At 37.2% G+C, this 19,109-nt stretch overlaps 1 protein-coding gene across 2 annotated transcripts in view; it reads right to left on the minus strand.

The window, feature by feature from the left end:
• ctnna1 (catenin (cadherin-associated protein), alpha 1) overlaps positions 1 to 19,109 on the minus strand; it is a 94,577-nt gene that overhangs the window by 59,971 nt on the left and 15,497 nt on the right. For both annotated transcript variants that reach the window (XM_066716592.1, XM_066716590.1), the window contains exon 7: positions 9,654 to 9,857. In XM_066716592.1, the coding sequence (XP_066572689.1) occupies positions 9,654 to 9,857 (204 nt within the window). The remainder of the gene's footprint in view (positions 1 to 9,653; positions 9,858 to 19,109) is intronic.

The raw sequence follows: 19,109 nt of genomic DNA on the forward strand, positions 1-19,109 counted from the left end.
CCAGCATGGCCCGACAGACTACAGTGAAGTATGTACTGTCAACAAAAAACAAAAAAAGGCAGGCACCTAGCTATAATGTATGGTACACTACTACAACCACCCCCCCCCCGCCCCAACATTTAGATTAATCTCTGCCACTGTGAACCTAGATGCCTGGTCAGAGATTGATTACTATAGCTCTCGTAGAGCAAAACCCAATTTAACCCTCGCTGCACCCATTAGGTCTAATCAAAGTATTAACTGACCTTGGAGCAGAAAAAAGGGAAATGAAGTCCATTGTTGCTTTAGAATGTTTTTTTTTGTTTTTCTTAAGATAAAATTAACACAAAAACTGCACACCTCATTAATTTTCTAACAGGTGTGTAGGAGAGGATATTCACAAACCAGGGCTCTTGAGATTTAGTGTGGGAGATTTTACTTGAGTTTCCGGTGGAATTAGAGTTTGGAAAAGGCAACATCCAAGGCAACTCTAAATTCTGAAATTAGTTAATTGCTTACTCAAAAAGTTAATTATCCACTTAAATGGCTTACACAATAGAGGCTGGATCTAAAGGTTGCATTTTATTTTGTCCGATTGGTAAATGTAAAGAAATGTAGTACAAATCAATTTCAGGGGTTGTCTGTGGTATTTTATTGGAAAGCAACACTTTAAAAATTCAAATACATTACATAAAGTAGTATTCCTCATGTTTACTTTTTTTTTTTATATAAAACAAGAAATCCTCTGAATAAAATAGTGACTCATTTTTTAGGAATGCAGCAATGTGCAAGACTGCCAGGAGCATTGAAGCATTATATCATTTTGAATACAATTCGCACATCGAGAAACCTTTGCAGAGGCACAAAACTTCATACCACACCAGGGATGACCTGGCCAAATGTGACAGATATGCAGGCGAATACTACAGTCTGAGCACTTCCCACAGCTGGAAGGCATACTTTTCCGAGCATCATGTTGATGTCTTGCATTAAATGTAATGTTCCACTGATCACTGGCTGAGATTCAAGCATTTGTGTCACACATGATGGAAAAACCTCTGCGGCTGCAAACTCTGTGATGAAAGCAAACACCTACAAGCACTTAAAGCACCTGTTTTATGAGCCTCATTCTGAATCTACTTTATCAGATACAGCAACGATTTATAACAAGTGAAATTAACGGGAGCAAAATCATAAGGCTGTGCAGTAGGAAGAGGGAGGGACAGAGAGAAGCAGGTGGTGACAACAGATTAAAAGTTCTACAATATTGAAATTAAGTATTAATGTATTTAGCCAAAGCAACATGTTTTTACAAACAGTAATACTTACAAGTTACTACATATACACAGGTGTACAAGGGTAAATGTTAGGATGTATAAGCTAAGGGTGTCTAAGAAATAATGGCCATTTGAATCCAAATTCGATCCCTATTGCCTAAATATAAGGTATGAAATGGAGAAATCCTTAGCAGAAATTAAAGCAATACGGTGTTCCCCATGGCTTTGACAAGATTCACATCTTATTTAACAAACAGTAGCTGGACACACATTAATCTGCTGCAATTTAGCCAAAGTAGATTATGAGAAGTAATGTTACTTTGACTAGCGTTTCACAGTTGTTATTTTTTTAAACTGGTATCAAATATTACTCTTATTCATTCTGAAGACTGGCAAGCAAAAGTCAGCCTCTTCCCTTCCACACACGCATGGTGCATCATGTCATGGTAAATGCCTAGTACTGTCATAAGACTATGCAGACGAAGCCAAAGAGACGAGGCCTGGCAGCCACAGGAGCAACAGGGCATGAATAATTGCTTCCTAAAACCCACAGAATGAATCATTGAAAACAATTGATTTCTGTATATAGTACAATTCCAGTGTTTTTAAGAGGTGCTGCTACAGTGAGCAAGAGCCTGTTGGGGCATAAACACAGAACCCGCTACAGTTAAAGCTTTAGTGAAGAGTAATCACAAGCAATCAACAGTCCCTCCATCTCAAAAGAGACTTCATCATACACAGTCTATTTCAGCTGAAGGAACAAATTTCAACACTACCCCTGCTTACAAGTATAACCACTGTACCGTTTTGAGCAATTTTAAACTTGCCCTGTTGTCAGCCAAGCTGAAAAATCCCTACATTCCATTAAAGATTTAGAACGGTGTGCCCCCTTTATATTGTTACTTTTTTCAGGGGAGATTTCTGGAGGTCACAGGAAAAGCACAATGCACAATTTACAGTTGGCAATTTGTTACAAACCTAAACTTTTATTATTGTATTCTCCTACTTAAAACAAATTAAGCACATGACGAAAAGCAAACTTTCACAAAAATCTGACTGCTCAATTATAACAGTCAGATATATACCTCTGAAGATACCTCATTTAGATACTCTTAATAGAACAGTTAAAGATGTTTCATGCTTCTCAGCATTGCATTTTTCAAATAGACTTAATAAAGGCAGACAATTGAATATTTACAACTGAATACTGTCACTCCAGTCCACAGCAATACAGAACGCAACTAACCTCTACTTTTAAGCAATAAAACAAATCTTCACCCATCTACTCATAAGGTCTCAGAAGAGAGGTGTTAGCCATTTATGCAACAAGCAAATGATAATACACCAATTTCAGTATTGAAATCCAAAGCAAATTTAACCAGACAATGGTTACAGTACAGTTCTGTCTCTACCAAAAGCATCACTTCAAAAAATTATTCTCCCGTTACACTTACATACATGTTATATTTGGATTCTGGTCCGCCTTCCCCTTTAAACATCCCCGTTAAAGTCAATCAGCCCATTAAATGAAGCAAAGAAGACATTCAGACTAAACTGTGCTTGGCCATTCAAAAACCGACCCTTTATTATGGGTAACTGGATGTATACGTCTGTACAAGCATAATAACAGACAGTAAGGGGCAGGGGTGGATAGACTATCCATCAAGGATGCGTTATGTTGTTAGGCAACATGCCCTTTGTCTTGTGAGTGCTAGACCCTTTAATGAGGAAAGATTTTTTTTTTTGGTTAAAAATGATTTTGATGGAATGTACAAAGATATATAGGACTGCATTTACTTTCCAGGAATATAGATATATCTGAAAAACTCAACACAATTTAAAAATCTTCACAATACCATCAAACAGGCATGGATCAACAAAGGCTGATTCATTATTATTTTTGTTGAGAATGTAATCCAACCTTAGTTTAGGGGGCTGCAAAACAGTATGGCAAGCAGAAAATCAGATTCCACCTTTCACGCAACTGTTTCACAACAAGTTCAAGCTGGGGCAGAAGCCAATGCCTGCCAAAGCTCGATCTGCATCAAAGTCCATCATTGTGCTGGCAGATGACAAGTGTCACATCAATAGTGGGCCATGTCTTCAAAGGGACATTTATTGTCACCTGGATTGACATCTCGTGGTAGACTCACCAGAGCATCACCAGACTACACACCGATTGCCACACAAGTATCGGGTACCCTCGAGAGGCTATCTGTATTGAAGCCAATGACTAGCTTGCCAGTTCACATGTTGTCACATCAGTTCTACTTCAGCATGGGAATACCTAGATTTAGCAGACAAGATCACAAAATTGGGGGAAAACAAGACACAAATGTCCCATTTGCTTCATACATCAATTAGGTATACAAAAATAAGCAGTTCAAATGAAACCATGCAGGAACACATGGAAAAGTTAAACTGGGCTAAGAGACCATAAATACCAAGAGATTGTGGAATAATAAATCATGAAGGAATTGTTTTACATCAGTTTGGAAAAGTATATTTTATGGACAGTTTGGATATGAAAAGTACGATTGTTCTTGAAGACAACCATATTTAAAATTATAAACCTAAAATTCAAATAATGAAAACACACAATGCACGTCATGTAAACTCACAAGGCCTGCCATCTTATTTTAGAAAAAGTTGCAGAGGAGAATGGTCGAGCACAAAGGAGGAAAACAAAGCAATTCTATCATTGTAGCAGACGCACATGTGAAACGCAAACCTCTGATGCAATTCACAAATATCTGTCATACTGTCCTTAACATATTTCTTCAGTCAGTGCATGCATCACTCATATTCCTATAATCTCTAGTGAGGTGGCCTCAAAAGGTTTCCTCTCCTGTGCAGTGATCTTTCACTATCTCTGTCACCTGACTGCACAAATCTATTTTACAAGACACGTATATCCAAATATGAATTGAGATCATTTTTCCAGCATGCTGCACACACACACTTGTGACAGCCAGGCTTTCAGATTACGATTTCAGACATCATTGCGACCCCAATCCCCCAATTCTGAGAAGTAGCACAATCAGTTACTGCCTCAGTTTTAAAAATGGGACCATCTCGAGCTTTTCCAATGTGGAGTATTCTTCACATCTACATTAAGAATTCCTTACCTTCGATAGGAGTCTAAAATAGCATTCTATCTAAACTGCAATAACTTTACAATGGCAATCGAAATCAAAGGAATAATTTATGAGTGATCTGCAACAAAGTAAGTGCTTATTCAGTTAAACCAACAGAAATTCAGCATGAACCTTTGAGAATCCTTCCATTCCCACACAGTTTTTTTTTGTAAATAACAAATCTGGATTGAAATGAGGTACTAATCCCACAGCTCAGTTACATGGGAACAATACTTAACATACAGACGGCGCAGACACTGCTGGAGCACTATAAATGTTCATCAGCAAAGAAATCATGTATGCCTTCACACATGTAATGGCATCCCAGACAGACAGTTTAAATTGACAGATTCCACTGGGAGAGGAAAAGGAATCATGATTCAGTTAAAGATTCACTTGTTTTTCTCCAACATCAGCAACTAACTTTTTAACTATCAAAATCTCATTATGGGGACCAGAACATGTATATAAAGTGATCTTAAGCTGGAGATCTTGAAGATGCTACATGCCTACATTTGATTTGAGTGTGAAATATTCCCAATGCTTTATGCATTTTCTATTATTCCGAGGCATTTTTGAGCATAGATAAGGGACTCTGCAGGACCATCTCATCAATACTAAGGAACAGGTGAATCTACGTTTTGATAGGAAACTGGTTTGAGGAGCCAGGTTAAAATTAGACAACTTTTAAAAAGCTCCAACACATAGGTTAATTCTATATTAGTCCAGTGCAGATTTGGAACTACAGACGTGCTCAAATTTGTTGGTATCCTTACAGCTCATTGAAAGAATGCTTCATTCCTCCTGAAAAGTGACGCAATTAAAAACTATTGCATCATTTATACTTATATGCCTTTGGTATGTCATAGAATAAAGCAAAGAAGCTGTGAAGAGATGAATTATTGCTCATTCTACAAAGATATTCAAACTGGACACATATGTTGGTACCCCTTAGAAAAGATAATTGGATTATAGTGATATTCCAAATTAATGTTTCTTTAATTAGTATCACACATCTCCAATCTTGTAATCAGTCAGCCTGCCTATTTAAATGGAAGAAAGTAGTCACTGTGCCGTTTGGTATCATTGTGTGCACCTCACTGAACATGGACCAGAGAAAGCAAAGGAGAGAGTTGTCTGAGGAGATCAAAGAAAATAGACAACCATGGTAAAGGTAAAGGTTACAAGACCATCTCCAAGCAGCTTGATGTTCCTGTGACAACAGTTGCAAATATTAAGAAGTTCAAGGTCCATGGAACTGTAGCCAACCTCCCTGGGCACGGCCGCAAGAGGAAAAATCGACCCCAGATTGAACAGAAGGATAGTGCGAATGGCAGAAAAAGAACCAAGGATAACTGCCAAAAGAGATGCAAGCTGAACTCCAAGGTGAAGGTACGTCAGTTTCTGATCGTACCATCAGTCACTTTTTGAGAGAAAGTGACCTCCGTGGAAGAAGACACAGGAGGACTGCACTTTTGAAAGAATAACAAAAAAGCCAGACTGGAATTTGCTAAAATGCATATTGACAACCACAATCCTTCTGGGAGAAAGTCCTTTGGACAGATAAGCTTTTTGGCAAGTCACATCAGCTCTATGTTCGCAGACAAAAAAAAAAAAAAATGAAGCATTCAAAGAGAACGCCATACTTACAGTGAAACATGGAGGAGGAGGCTCGGTTATGTTTTGGGGCTGCTTTGCTGTGCCCGGCACAGGGTGCCTTGAATCTGTGCAGGACACAATGAAATCAAGACTATCAAGGCATTCTGGAGCGAAACATACTGCCCAGTGTCAGAAAGCTCCGTCTCAGTCGCAAGTCCTCCAACAGGATAATGACCCAAAACACACAGCTAAAAGCAACCAATAATGGATAAGAACAAAACATTGGACTGTTCTGAAGTGGCCTTATACGAGTCCTGGTCTGAATTCTATTGAACATCTATGGAAAGAGCTGAAACTTGCAGTCTGGAGAAGCACCCATCAAACCTGAGACAGCTAGAGCAGTTTGGTCAGGAAGAGTGGGCCAAACCACCTAACAGGTGCAGAAGTCTCATTGAGAGCTACAGAAAACATTCGATTGCAGTGATTGCCTCTAAAGGTTGTGCTTCAAAATATTAGGTTGAGGGTCCCATCATTTTTGTCCATGCCATTTTCATTTGTTTTATTATTTACAATATTATGCAGAAAAACAATTAAAAAGTTTTTTCTATTAAATATGGAATAAACAATGGTGGATGCCAATTACTTTGGTCTGTTTCAAGTTATTTCAGAGGAAATTATGCATTCTTCATTTTTTGTGGAGGGGTACCAACAAATTTGAGCATGACTGTAAACTGATAAACGTTATATACACAATGATGAGGTTGCCAGGAAATATCCCACAGGTTTCTGCAGTTTTCAGGGGAAATCAAAGAGGGTATGATGGGGCCATAGTGTTCAAGGGCAAACATGGTTTGTGTCGAATCTTTCAATGACCATCATTTCTCAACACTTTGCAAAAATGAGCTGCACTTCTATCTGAACCATTAGTTCTTTTTCATCAATAGACTGAAGGCAGTCCAATACAATTTCAAAGCCTTTTATATTTCAGAGCACTTGGAAAGCAAGGATAGATCATTTTGGAGAAGAGCCAAATGCTTTTTAAAGCCTCTTCATTAAACTAACAAATTGAAAGCTCTGATTGGGGTGAAACAGTATAACCCCCCCCTCCCCCGGTTTTTAACATCCATGAGGTGTGTATATAATACATGCATACATACTTACAGCTCTGGAAAAAAAATTAGACCACTCCAAGTTCAGAAATTAATGTTAAGGGTTCTCTTTTCCAGAGCTGTATGTATGCATGCATGCATGCATGCAATATATACACGCCTCCTTACAATAATATCCATCATTAAACCTGAACTAAATGTTTCATGCAGTAAGACACTTCAGTTTGAGCATTTGTTTCCAACAGGTTAAATACAAGCTTGGCTTTCTACATGTAACAAGCCAGTCAGCAAACTAAATGAAGGAATTACAGCAGTATAATTTTAACCAAAGGTTTCACTTCACGATGATAACTGGTAACAAAAATACAATGAAGATTAAAGGACATTATTCATTGGACAACTAATGTCTTACAGCAAGACAAATAACCACAGAAATTAAATGCATAAATGCAATTGCATTTCTCTTGTAAATGTCCTAATTTCTGCCCTGAATGATGTCCAAATTAACACTTTCTACAGATCACATAGGAAAAGAAAATGGTTAGTATTTACACCAATTTATTCACTTTATATAGATGGATATATGCGACGACCTGTCTGCAGAACTGAACCATATTTCCTTGCAGTGTGTGAAGAAAATATTGAATCTCTAAAATCTGATGTGCCAACTGGGAAGGTAGAGAATCAGATTAAATCCACAGAAAGTGCCCTTGAGGCGTAAATGCCAGATACATGTCCTGCCAGCATTTACAGCTACTAAAAATCAATTCATTGCCTGGGTTTATATAACTAGTCTTCAAGTCAGTTTATAGTTACTGGGATCTCTATAGAAGTAACAGGTAAAAAGTAACAGACAAGACCCTTAACATGCTTTAAGGAGTAACATGATCAGTCTATCATGTCACCAACATTTTGACACCAACACAAAGGATTTAAGAAAAAAAAAAAAAAAAAAAAAAAATTGCATCCAAACATCTTTTTCTGACAGCTCTTAAATCCAATAATATAACCCGAAGCCCAGTTTCCCATTTGCCTTGTCAACTCCGACTAAGACACCACATTGTTTTGAGGCCTTTAAATGTGTATCCTCTCCTGTTAAGCTGTCCTGCTTCCCCAAACATCAAACCAAATCAGACACAAACACATTATTTTGGCTATTCTGTCATGTCACAATTTAACAAAAAAAGGAAAACCTTATTGCAGGCACTGTGCCAGAAATAATAAATGGAAACCACTATAACAAGGGAAAAAAAAAAAAAATATATCAGCAATTCTTAAAAGGAAATTACCACCACTATGACAACTGGTTCTAAGTGGAATGTTTGTAGCAGTACACCTCCAATTCAAGACAGGATTGTATACATATTAGCCCCCTACCCTCCATTCCAACACATTATCCAAAATTGCACAAACCAAAGCTTATGTGGTCCAGTAACTGCATTTTAATAGGATTAGTAAATGTGTTCCATCTGCTTGGCCTGATCAAATTTCTGAAAAGCAATTTGAGTTTCATCAATAAATGTCATCTTTTGTTTACCAAGGGGACAAGGAGATTTGTTTGGCTGGACTTTGATGGAACTCCTCCGTTTGGTGTGGTTTACCAACATCTGCAATATGTCCCAAATAATTTCACACAATAACCAATGACAAACTCTAAAAGACTATCCTACCAGGATCCTTTTCATATACATCACACACACACACACCATTTAATAAATACTCAGAGCAAATTCAGATGGAATCAGAAATTACAACGAGCTCCTTCTGCCTGAGTTTGTAATCACAAATGCTTCCTTTCAGCGAATACAAACTTATTGTATTTTTAAAGTTACACATTTCCATACGAATCTTTATGTAGAAATCAGTCACTATGGACTCCACAATAAGACATTGCCTACCTGTTATGTTTAATGTAAACTTCAAAAGCATTTATGCAAACAATTCAATTAACCTTGTTTTTGAAAAAACAAAGATCCAATTAAATGTGCAAAATTTGAATAGTTGAAAGGTCTCAAACTAGATTGTGAAGGGAAGAAATAGAAATAAAGCAAACATTTTAAAAGTATATAGTGGTATTATAAAACACAAAAATATTAAATTTGAAAAATATTGTAAAATTATTCTAGGTGGTTTACAGATTATAAACTTAAAACATTTCAAGCATCTTTTTTGCTCCCATATGATCTATTGACAAAGGAGAGGGTAATGGAAGAAACAGACATTTATGTAGACTTATCCCGATTACATTTATAAATAGGTATTCTTTAAGTAGTACATCATTGTACATCTCTGTATACTGGAATCCCTCTATATAAAAATAGCATACTGTAAATGAAAAGGCAGCAGAGTGATCTTTAAAGGAGAGAAACACATGCCTGGAAAAGAATAGCTGCACTGTAAAAACTCTACAGGGTCCGGGACATGACCAGCCACTGGTGCGCCGAGTCTAACAGCAGTCTGCTATAAAATATTGAAGTCTCAGAGTGGAGGATACAGAAAAGGGAAGACAGAAGAATACAAAAAGGAAAAAAGGGAAAAAACAAAGGACCTACATTGCCCATGTACTCAGAGAGCAGATCCTGTAAGGCCTGTCGCACTGAATTACACTCTGCCACAATGCGCTCCCTTCGGTCATCACGTGTGCAGGACGAATCGGCCATTAGCGCTGCACCACTAATGATGCTCTCCAGCCTCTCTTCCAGGGAAGGTCGGAAGCGCTCCTCGCTGAAGTTCAGGGGATCCACAATGATTTGCTTCTGGAAAAGAAATACCAGAGAGAATTGACAGTTGAGATTGCAAATCCCTAAATTTGACAAAGTATGGTATAAAAAAAAACATGATACTAAAATCACATATTGGTTGCAAAATCTAAAACCCATTGCACATTACACGAAGAAAACCATTAATCTAGTTTTAAGAGTATACTAGGTTGTAAATATGGTGCACATTTTTCCATTCCTAGTTGCATTATGTACAAACATGAAACTGCTTTTCAGCCATGTCTCTATGGTTCATTGCAGGTAACAGTCACGTAATAGCCAATTGAAGCCACTGTCTTTTTGGACAAGCTACATAGGCAACATCTGAAAAAGAAAGTAAGGGCACATCTATCAATGTGTTGGTTGGAGAAACTTTCACCTTCAGCATTGAGAACAAGGTGAATGATCAACAATCATAAGCTCATGATAACATGCCAATTTGCATGTCATATTAAGGAAAAAGACCCCCTTCGCACATCATGCATCACACCACACTACAACAATGCCCTATGCCCGAATAAAATTAGTAGAGTAAGCCACTAGTCATGGAGGTTTAATGTACTAGGAAGTTAATTGCTAGACTCAGCGCGAAGTCACAGCTATAGGCATAGGCCATTTCTTTAATTATACACATACATGCATGAAAATTTCCAACAACCACCCTTGCAATCCATGCATACAGGCAGGGAACACATGCATAACGGCTAAATATCGAGTTGGAAAAACAAACAGGGTACCTGCAAATCGAGCATTGACCTTTCAAATCTCAGCAAATTTAGAAGGGGCAATCAATTATTTCAAAAGAGTCTAAAAGGATCCCTGAAGGTCTTTGTTAAATATTGAATGTAAAATTCACAATGAGGGGAATTTTTTTTTTTTTTTTTTTAAATCAATCCAAACATACTTGCATTACTGTGAGCTTAGCTCTTCATCAGTGCAAGGCTTCACCGACCATTGCATTTGGTCAAGTGTGCCTTTAATTATATTGTATTCTCATTTGAATTCAAGACACTTATAAACAGGATGTACATTAATTTTAACAATTGTAAGTGCAGTGAAAATTACACCAACGCAACTATTAATGTACTTTACATAATATAGGCTACATGTATAAGGACATACAAGAATTTCCCAGAAGAAAAAAAAATGGACACCCTGAACACCACAAACTCGGATTAATCTTAATTCTACAATTGAATGGTTTTGGCAAATCACAGATCCAGTCAAAAGGATTTTATGGCACACCACACTGATATTGAATTGTACCAGCAAGAGCTACAATCCAATCCAGATTAGTTCCCCACATACCCAGATACATCAGGTGGCAATATCTTTCTACATTAATATTTTAAAGACCAACATAAATGTCATCACAAAATTTAGAGCAGAAAAACTTTGTTGCACAATTCTTTTCACTACTTGGCCATAGAAAAAGTTAAAACAGTGAAGGAGAAAAAAAAAAAAAAAAAAAAGCCCTCAATATATAAAAACTAATTAGGAATATAAAAAGATGTTAATGACAAAGATTTCAAGCTGTCAATGTTTAATCTCCTGCACACATGTTGTTCATTTCAACATAAGTATGCTACATATCCTTAAATGAATGCAAATATGCAGGCTACTTGTTAACAGAGCTACAAATCAAGAACATGCAATGGGTATTACTCTTCTCTGAATACTTTTAAAGTAAAAAACAAAAAAATAGTAATGAAAACCTCCCCTTTGGCTCAGTATGCAGTACTCTAAAAGGAAAACCATTTGAGGGAACTATAAAGGATGTTTGATTTCTTTTGGTAAGCATGGCTTTAAATTAAAAAGCAAACATTTTCCTCTTGGCATTGCTTTAAACATGGTACTTTGCATCTTGGATGGTTGTTATATTAAGTAAGATCTTATTGGTTCTGTACTTATTAAACCAATACATTTCTAAATAAGCACCAGGGTAGAAAATTGATCTACACAATGGCAATAGATTTCCCCTCGGGCTTTTGAAACTGGGTAGTAATAACAGGAAATCTGAATTTTAGACAATAGCTGGGGACAGGCAATTGCTCAGATATTCACACTGAATGCAATAAGTGCATTCAACATAGAGTATCCCTCCCCCTCAGTTTTCACTTAATTATAATATTTGTTTCAATAATAGGTCACGTATATCAGACTCGTTACATTTATATGTATTCTTAATGTATGCATTTAAATATCATCGAATGTAGGCACTTTGATTATACTCTCCAATCCGGGGTAACCTAGTTAATCGTCACATTTCCCGTGACAGTCATTCCACTTTGCAGGAGACCAAAACATCTCCGGACATCCAAAGGTGAAATTTCTCTAGAGGTTCCCTAGTCCAATAAAGTAAAAATGCCACAGTGCTCTAGTGAATCTTCAAGGAGATAATCGTATAGGCAGTTGACACTGAATTGTATTTCTCTGGAGACCGCCTGTGACAGAGGTCCTCTGAAGTTCGAATTGAGCTTAAGCAATGGAAAATTAACCATTCCAAAAAGATTTTCTTCAATGTGATGAATGATGCATATGCCAATTACAGACAGTATGAATTATTTGAATTTGGGTCAGCGAGCTAGTGACCTGAAAATGCCAGGTGATAATGAACTCAGTTTGGTTTAATGTAGGGGTGGGCGATCTTCCCAAAAAATCATATCACGATCTTATAACATCATCACGATCCACGATATGAATCACGATCTTCCCAATTTTGAGATGTACTATAGAGAATATCCAGACTGGAACAAGCCTATGGATTTATCATTTTAAACAACATTGAATTAAAGACTCAGTTGTCAAAATAGTAATTAAATGGCCTGAGTTTAACTATTTTAAATATTAATCTGCAGTCAATAGATAAACATTAAATAACACAAGATCTTAAGGTACTCAGAAATTGCAGTAATAAAACAAACGCTAAGGAGTGCACTTTTCAAATTGTGAAAAATAAACATTGTTTCAACTTCAAGTGGCAGCAGCCAATAGATATTATATAAAATAAACTGCAAAAAATTCTACATGCCCATACATATGGGGAATGGCGGTATTAGAAAAATATTTGCGACTTGACAAGTCATACCGTGCGTCTGAAGTGTGGATCAATCTTTTAAATCCCATGTTTTCCACAGATTTGAATGGCACCATTAGCTAAGCAGAATGTAACCGCCGCCGTCACCTCTTTCCAACGTTTGCTGCTTTTGACGTATTTTTGACTGCTCTAATGTGTCAGTCAGCGATAACCGTTTCGGTACCTCGTAAGATACAGGAGTGGGGTTGTACCGACCTGAGCGAAACACTCTCGGCATGTTCCTTCGGATGCTTCCTTTTCAGGTTGAAAAGATTTGTCATATTACCTCTGGAAGAGCCGACCGTTACCCGACAAAGTTTACAGATAGCTTTTCTCTGAAAAATGTCAGACTGTGCATAGCCAAAACATTGCCACACAACTGATGTGGAGTCTTTTTTCGGCACCAGCTCCTCATCCGCCATGCTGCATTTTTTTTTTTTTTTCTTTTCTAATTTGTCACCACGCATGAAACACACATAAGAGACACGTGGTATAATTTTGCCAATCAGCACAGCCATCTAGTAGGCAGTCAGTGTTGTAGTTTTAACATTGAGGACATAAAAGATCGCGATCTCTACAATTCTCTTGAAAAGTAGATCGTGGACATCTTCAAGATCGATCACGATATAAAATAGTCAGATCACCCAACCCTAGTTTAAATGCCAGTAAATACGAGTGACTTGTGCCATATTATATTGGGAATGCCACCCCTTCAAACCTCACTGCACCACAACCACAGGCCTAGCCCAAAGCACATGTTCAAAGGCAGCTTCATCAGGGCTATCCAGACTATCAATTTCTCAAGGAAAAACAGAAATCTAACTTCAGTGCTTTTTCTTCTTCTGATTAACAACAATGTACAACAGTCTATTAATTTAGCCTAATCACGTAAAGTGATTTCACATCCATTATCTTTTTTTATAAATTAACCTCATTATAAAGCCCCTTCAGCAGTTTCAACCAAAACTCAACAAGGCCTCTGACCGAGTACAGACAATGATTATTGATCGCATATGCAATGTCTGCATAAACTAAAAGGTTACAAGGTCCAGTATTTTTTTAATATATAAAATTACAGCAGATTGAGATCATGGACACAGCTTAACTGAGGTTAATTCAAGTATGAAACTTTGTTTGTTTTTTTTAAGCAGGAGGTCTAAAATATGCAGGAAGGAGTTTAATTGGGTATTCCAAACTGGGTATAGCAAGACTCACCCCAAAAAATGCTTGTGTAACTATAGCTTCCTGCATTTCAGCCATGTATACACACACCATATTAATCCTAAATTAAGTAAACAAACTATTTGTTTACTTCCTCTTAGTTGAAGAAGTTTGTAATGGGCAATTCAAGCAGAAATTTAGAAAATTACACTGGTGCTATAGTATAGGGTATTTAAAGCAGGCACTACAGATAGCAGAGAAGCACTTAATAAAGGCAAACAAAGAGCAAAACTAAGTAACAAGGAGCAATAGTAGGGAGTATAAATGTGGAGAACAAATAAGTGAATGCAAGGTTTTCCAGAAGGGGAGGGTTGAAGTATTATTGGCATGTCTTGAGCAGGCACCTGAAGGTGGCCAAGGATATTAAATTAGTTTATGGCAATGAATGAAGGGGCATGGACCTGGTGAGCCAACTCTGAATGTGTTCAGCATGACCCTTTAACAGGCAGTTTATGCATGTTAGTGTTAATGAGTTAAAGTTACTTTAGCCAGTTGAGACATTCCTGAAATCTTTATAGTGAGAAATGCTGTAATCTAGCAATCAAACCAATAAAACAATCAGGAACTGCAAGACATGCATTACCTACTGATGGCCGTTTTCCACATTTAAACTTCTAAATCTAAACAAATCTCGTACTTGTAAAAAAAGTAATAAAAACACCTTGCAATCTCACCCAGCCCTAGGAGGTAACACACAAAGTATGCCATCAAGAATTCTTGGCTACAAGCAAAATGTGTAACCTACATGAGAAGCAGTGTAAAATTTACAAGCACCACCACTGAAGAGTTATATTTAGTCTAAGCAGCAAGCTTCTTCCAACCAGCTCCGCAAGCACTTTCTTGGCTACATAGCCTGAGATGAATCTAATAAATTGTACATATTGAATCCAAAAGGCATATTTCTGTGTGGGCAGAACAGAGGTACAGAGGCTCATTAATTGATAGATGCAAAACCTTTAAATGTCTTCAAGCTTAACAGCATACTCTACATTTAAATCCAAAGTGGTATTATTCAGAAGAAAAATGTATCTTGTTTAGGGATTTTTTGTAGGAAAATAAAGGTTTGCTGCAAGAAAACCCCAAAGAGAAGTACCTGTTGAAGTTCTGTTACTGCATTAATTCTGGACCTCCCTTTGGGAGTGTCATAGCAACTTCTCAAAAGGGTTACAATGCCAGCCCAGGAAAGATTACACTGAGGAGACCTCCCTAAAGAAAGGTTAGTTGTTAGCTAGCATCCTGTCACTGTAGATCTCTCTGGGGGTGACCGAGTACAACACTAAATGGGTCTTGAACACTGAAGAAAATGCACTTTAGATCACGTACAAACAGCAGTATCACTGTTGGAGTCCATACTAAATTCTAAATGTAATTGAATAACTTGGGACCAAAGTTTACTGTGCCGAGAATGTGTTATTCAATTAGAGGTCACCCAAGATCTGAAAGTCTATTAAACTTGGTAGGGGGTGAAATCTACATTTTCACTGGATAGGACACTCACAGTGCATCATAGGAGTAATTCCAGCTGGAATGCTCATTTGAATGACATTTGCGAAGGCTTCAGCTACTAGCAGCTATTTATTTGAGCCAACATACTATTTTCTACCTTCGAGGAGGGCAAGTGATGTAACGGTTGACACTTTGTACTATTCTTATTTGGAGTTCTGAATTTCGGCAGTCCTGTAATGTCAACAAAAACTAAACAGAAACAAGAGCAATGTTAAAGCACCTTGTCCTTAGTGAATCTTAAAAGGAAACTGCTGTTGGACAGCTATTAACAGCATGAAGAAAATACCCAAGTCAAAAACTGGTAGTGCTCTGAGCAAATTAAAGCAATTTACATGGAAATTTCAGAAAACCTCACTAATGTCACCTTATCCTTGAAAGCCATTCTACAATTCAGTTGTTAAAATTCTAGTTTATTAGCCTTATCTTCTTGCCTGACCTCCTTTGCTTACACATCATGTTTCTATGGAAACAAGCTGATGACTCAGTTAAAGTTGCTTCTGCTTGAAATTGGGCACCAAGAACTGATCCTGAAGCAGGTATACATGAGCCAATGTTATTACATTCTCACTAAAAAAGCACTACCATTAAACCTGCAATGCTACCCATTCTTGCACTGTGCCAGCAAAAGTATTGGGTCAGATGTACCCTGCACTTCAAGTGCTTAAAATAGATACAGCGATCTACTGTAGTAAAAAGTTACATATGCTTAAAACAGCCAAGCTTAGTAATGTTTCCAACTTCATATTACTTTAAACATGACCGCTTACATTAGAACTACCGTCTCAAGTTTATTCAGGGCAAAACTTGATTGAAATGTTTACAGGAGGTTTTTGATTGAAATTATATATCAAACAAAGTGAATGTCTTCCAATGTGCCCTATTGGGAAGCAAGAAGAGAGGAAGGAAAAAGACTGCCCTGTTCATCCATTAAGTTTATAGTTCTGATAAAATGCAGGATTTTAATCACAGAAAAACAGGCACACTCACTTATGGAGCATTTTGCTGGGATATTAAAATTGCACTAAAATGTGCCTCATAAGCCAAAGAAAATACTAGTGTTTTGAGGTAAGTAAGCTATAAAAACCCTAGGGTTTGTACAGTATTTTGGTAATGAGTTTTGCTTGCATATTGAGATCACCATACAATACATTTTGACACAGAAACACCACCTCCTCTGAATCGCCACAATCCCTGCTTTTGAACTATTCCTCCCAATAGTCCACCCTGGTCTCATGACTACACAATTGTCTTTTTATACATTGAACATGTTTCAAGAGCTACCCCTAGAGTAATGCCTTGGAATTGCTGCTTGTTTTTATTTTTAATTCTCAAAAACAAGGGAAAATTGCACATTGCAACCCTATAAAGAGCTGCTCTAAATCTATGCAAATCCATTGTGAAATGCAGCAATAACTTTAATACGAGTTTTAAAAATGGGTCAATGGTTGATTTCAAAGCTTTTTAAATAAATAAAAAAAACAGGTTGGAAGTACTTGGTGGGGGAGGGGGGCTCCAGCTGTGAGGGTCAGTTAAGCCTTCAGGGAGATCTTGGTTCTAGCACTCTAAAGCAAATCAATTCAATATCAACGCAGCACTGAAACCTTAAGGTCAGCCGACTCAATAGGGACCATACAGTACTTGTATCGTACAGCAAAAAATTAAATACAACTACCAAGAGGGCAGTTTCTTTTACCAAGTCAGCTCCACAAAAACCAGAGGAGCACAAGGTTGGAAAAATTAAGAGGGCAAACCATCTATTGGGATCAAGCAATTAACAGCTGTGAATTCAACACTGAGACCAAAGTGATGAAGCTTAATATGAAGGAAAAAAAGTATACGATTCAAAAGTCACATTTAAAATTTGTATGCCTGCGAGAATGCGAACTTAAAAGCATTCAGTGTGATTTGCCTAACCTACATTAAAGGCTTAAAAATATTATGCTAACAGACAACTGAATTGTTATTTAAGAGTGCTGGCAAATGTGAAGTATTCAATTGCTGTACAAATGTGGCCTTCGTGTACTACCAAACATCGGTCAGATGCAAAATAGCCTTCTTGCTCATTACAATTTGAAATTGACATCTTGATGAAAGCAAAAGCAGCGTTTCTTGTATTTGATTCGAGTTACGGATTCATCAGGAAATAGGAGGATTAATTTAAGCAATCCATGAAGCTTTGAAACCCGTTAAATAATCCATCAACGGCCAAGCAAGCAGCAAGCATAAATGGCTTGTGAAAGCACAAGTTCTAACACTTTAAATGGATACCATTCTTCATCGAAGAAATGGATTACAATCAATATAAAAGAGAAAGCATGAGGCCTAGCGCAACTAAAATGTCAACACAGTATGTGGTATAGTTTGGACAATGGCCTAGCTTTAAGAATTATTGATGCACCTCTTGAATATTCTTAATGTAAATAAAACAGGAATGTGGAGTTGTACAAATGGGATACCAACTGCAAGTGTCTCGAGCCCAAGGCCCTCTTTTTATTTAATACAGACATGTAGCTTATAGCCTTGTAGGTGACTAAGGGAATATCTGTTCTTATTGCATTATGAAAGAAAGATGCCTGAAGAGTGCATTCCAGAAATACATTACCTCAGTTTATAATTGGACCTGCATCATAGTATACAACCTTAAGATCAATACTTTTCTTAAATCTTTCACCCACAAAAGAATAAATACTAATTTTTCAAGAGGATCAACATGCACAGAAGTAGCAGCTAGATTAACATTGTAATCTCTAAAGCACGTCTCTCTGCCAATATGCTTGATTAAAAGCTTTGGTCCATAAAACCCAAAATACACTATGGATTAATAAGACTTAATTACAGGATCTAACTAGTAGAACGGTGCACTTCTAGGCCTAAAAACTCACCTGACCTCATTACTATATTTAGGAACAACGCTAGTTATTTAGATCCATGGAAGAATGGAACATTCTTTAAGAATCTGTACAAAAGGTTTTGACATCTCCAAAATGAAAGGCAAAACATTACTGAAAAAACACCAGATTGTTTTGTATTTTAAATTGTACAGAACACTAAAACCATCAATGTCCTCATTTGAGATTATCACAGACAGCACTTTCTGCTTCCCGAGCCCCCTTCAGATTATAAGGTATACAAGGTTAGCAAACAATCAAGTTCTATCAGTACCCCTATAGTCATTACACATTGTGATGCAAAAGGTGCAGCATACTTAAGCTACATACTTGTAGACAAATCAATCAGTATTAAACTGATACATTGTATATTGTTATTTCTGCATTCAAGTCAAAGCTCGTCAAGGTCATCCCCGCCCCCCTCACTGGCGTACCAATACCATGCTGGATCATTTTTGGTTCTGTGTTGTTCTCCACTGGTTTTATAAAGTCAAGAAAGAACCAATCATGGAAAAACTCAGGCCCCACAAACTAACTGCTACAGGCTTTGTTGCAAGA

Source organism: Amia ocellicauda, chromosome 11 (assembly GCF_036373705.1).
Source record: "Amia ocellicauda isolate fAmiCal2 chromosome 11, fAmiCal2.hap1, whole genome shotgun sequence".
NCBI lineage: Eukaryota > Metazoa > Chordata > Actinopteri > Amiiformes > Amiidae > Amia > Amia ocellicauda.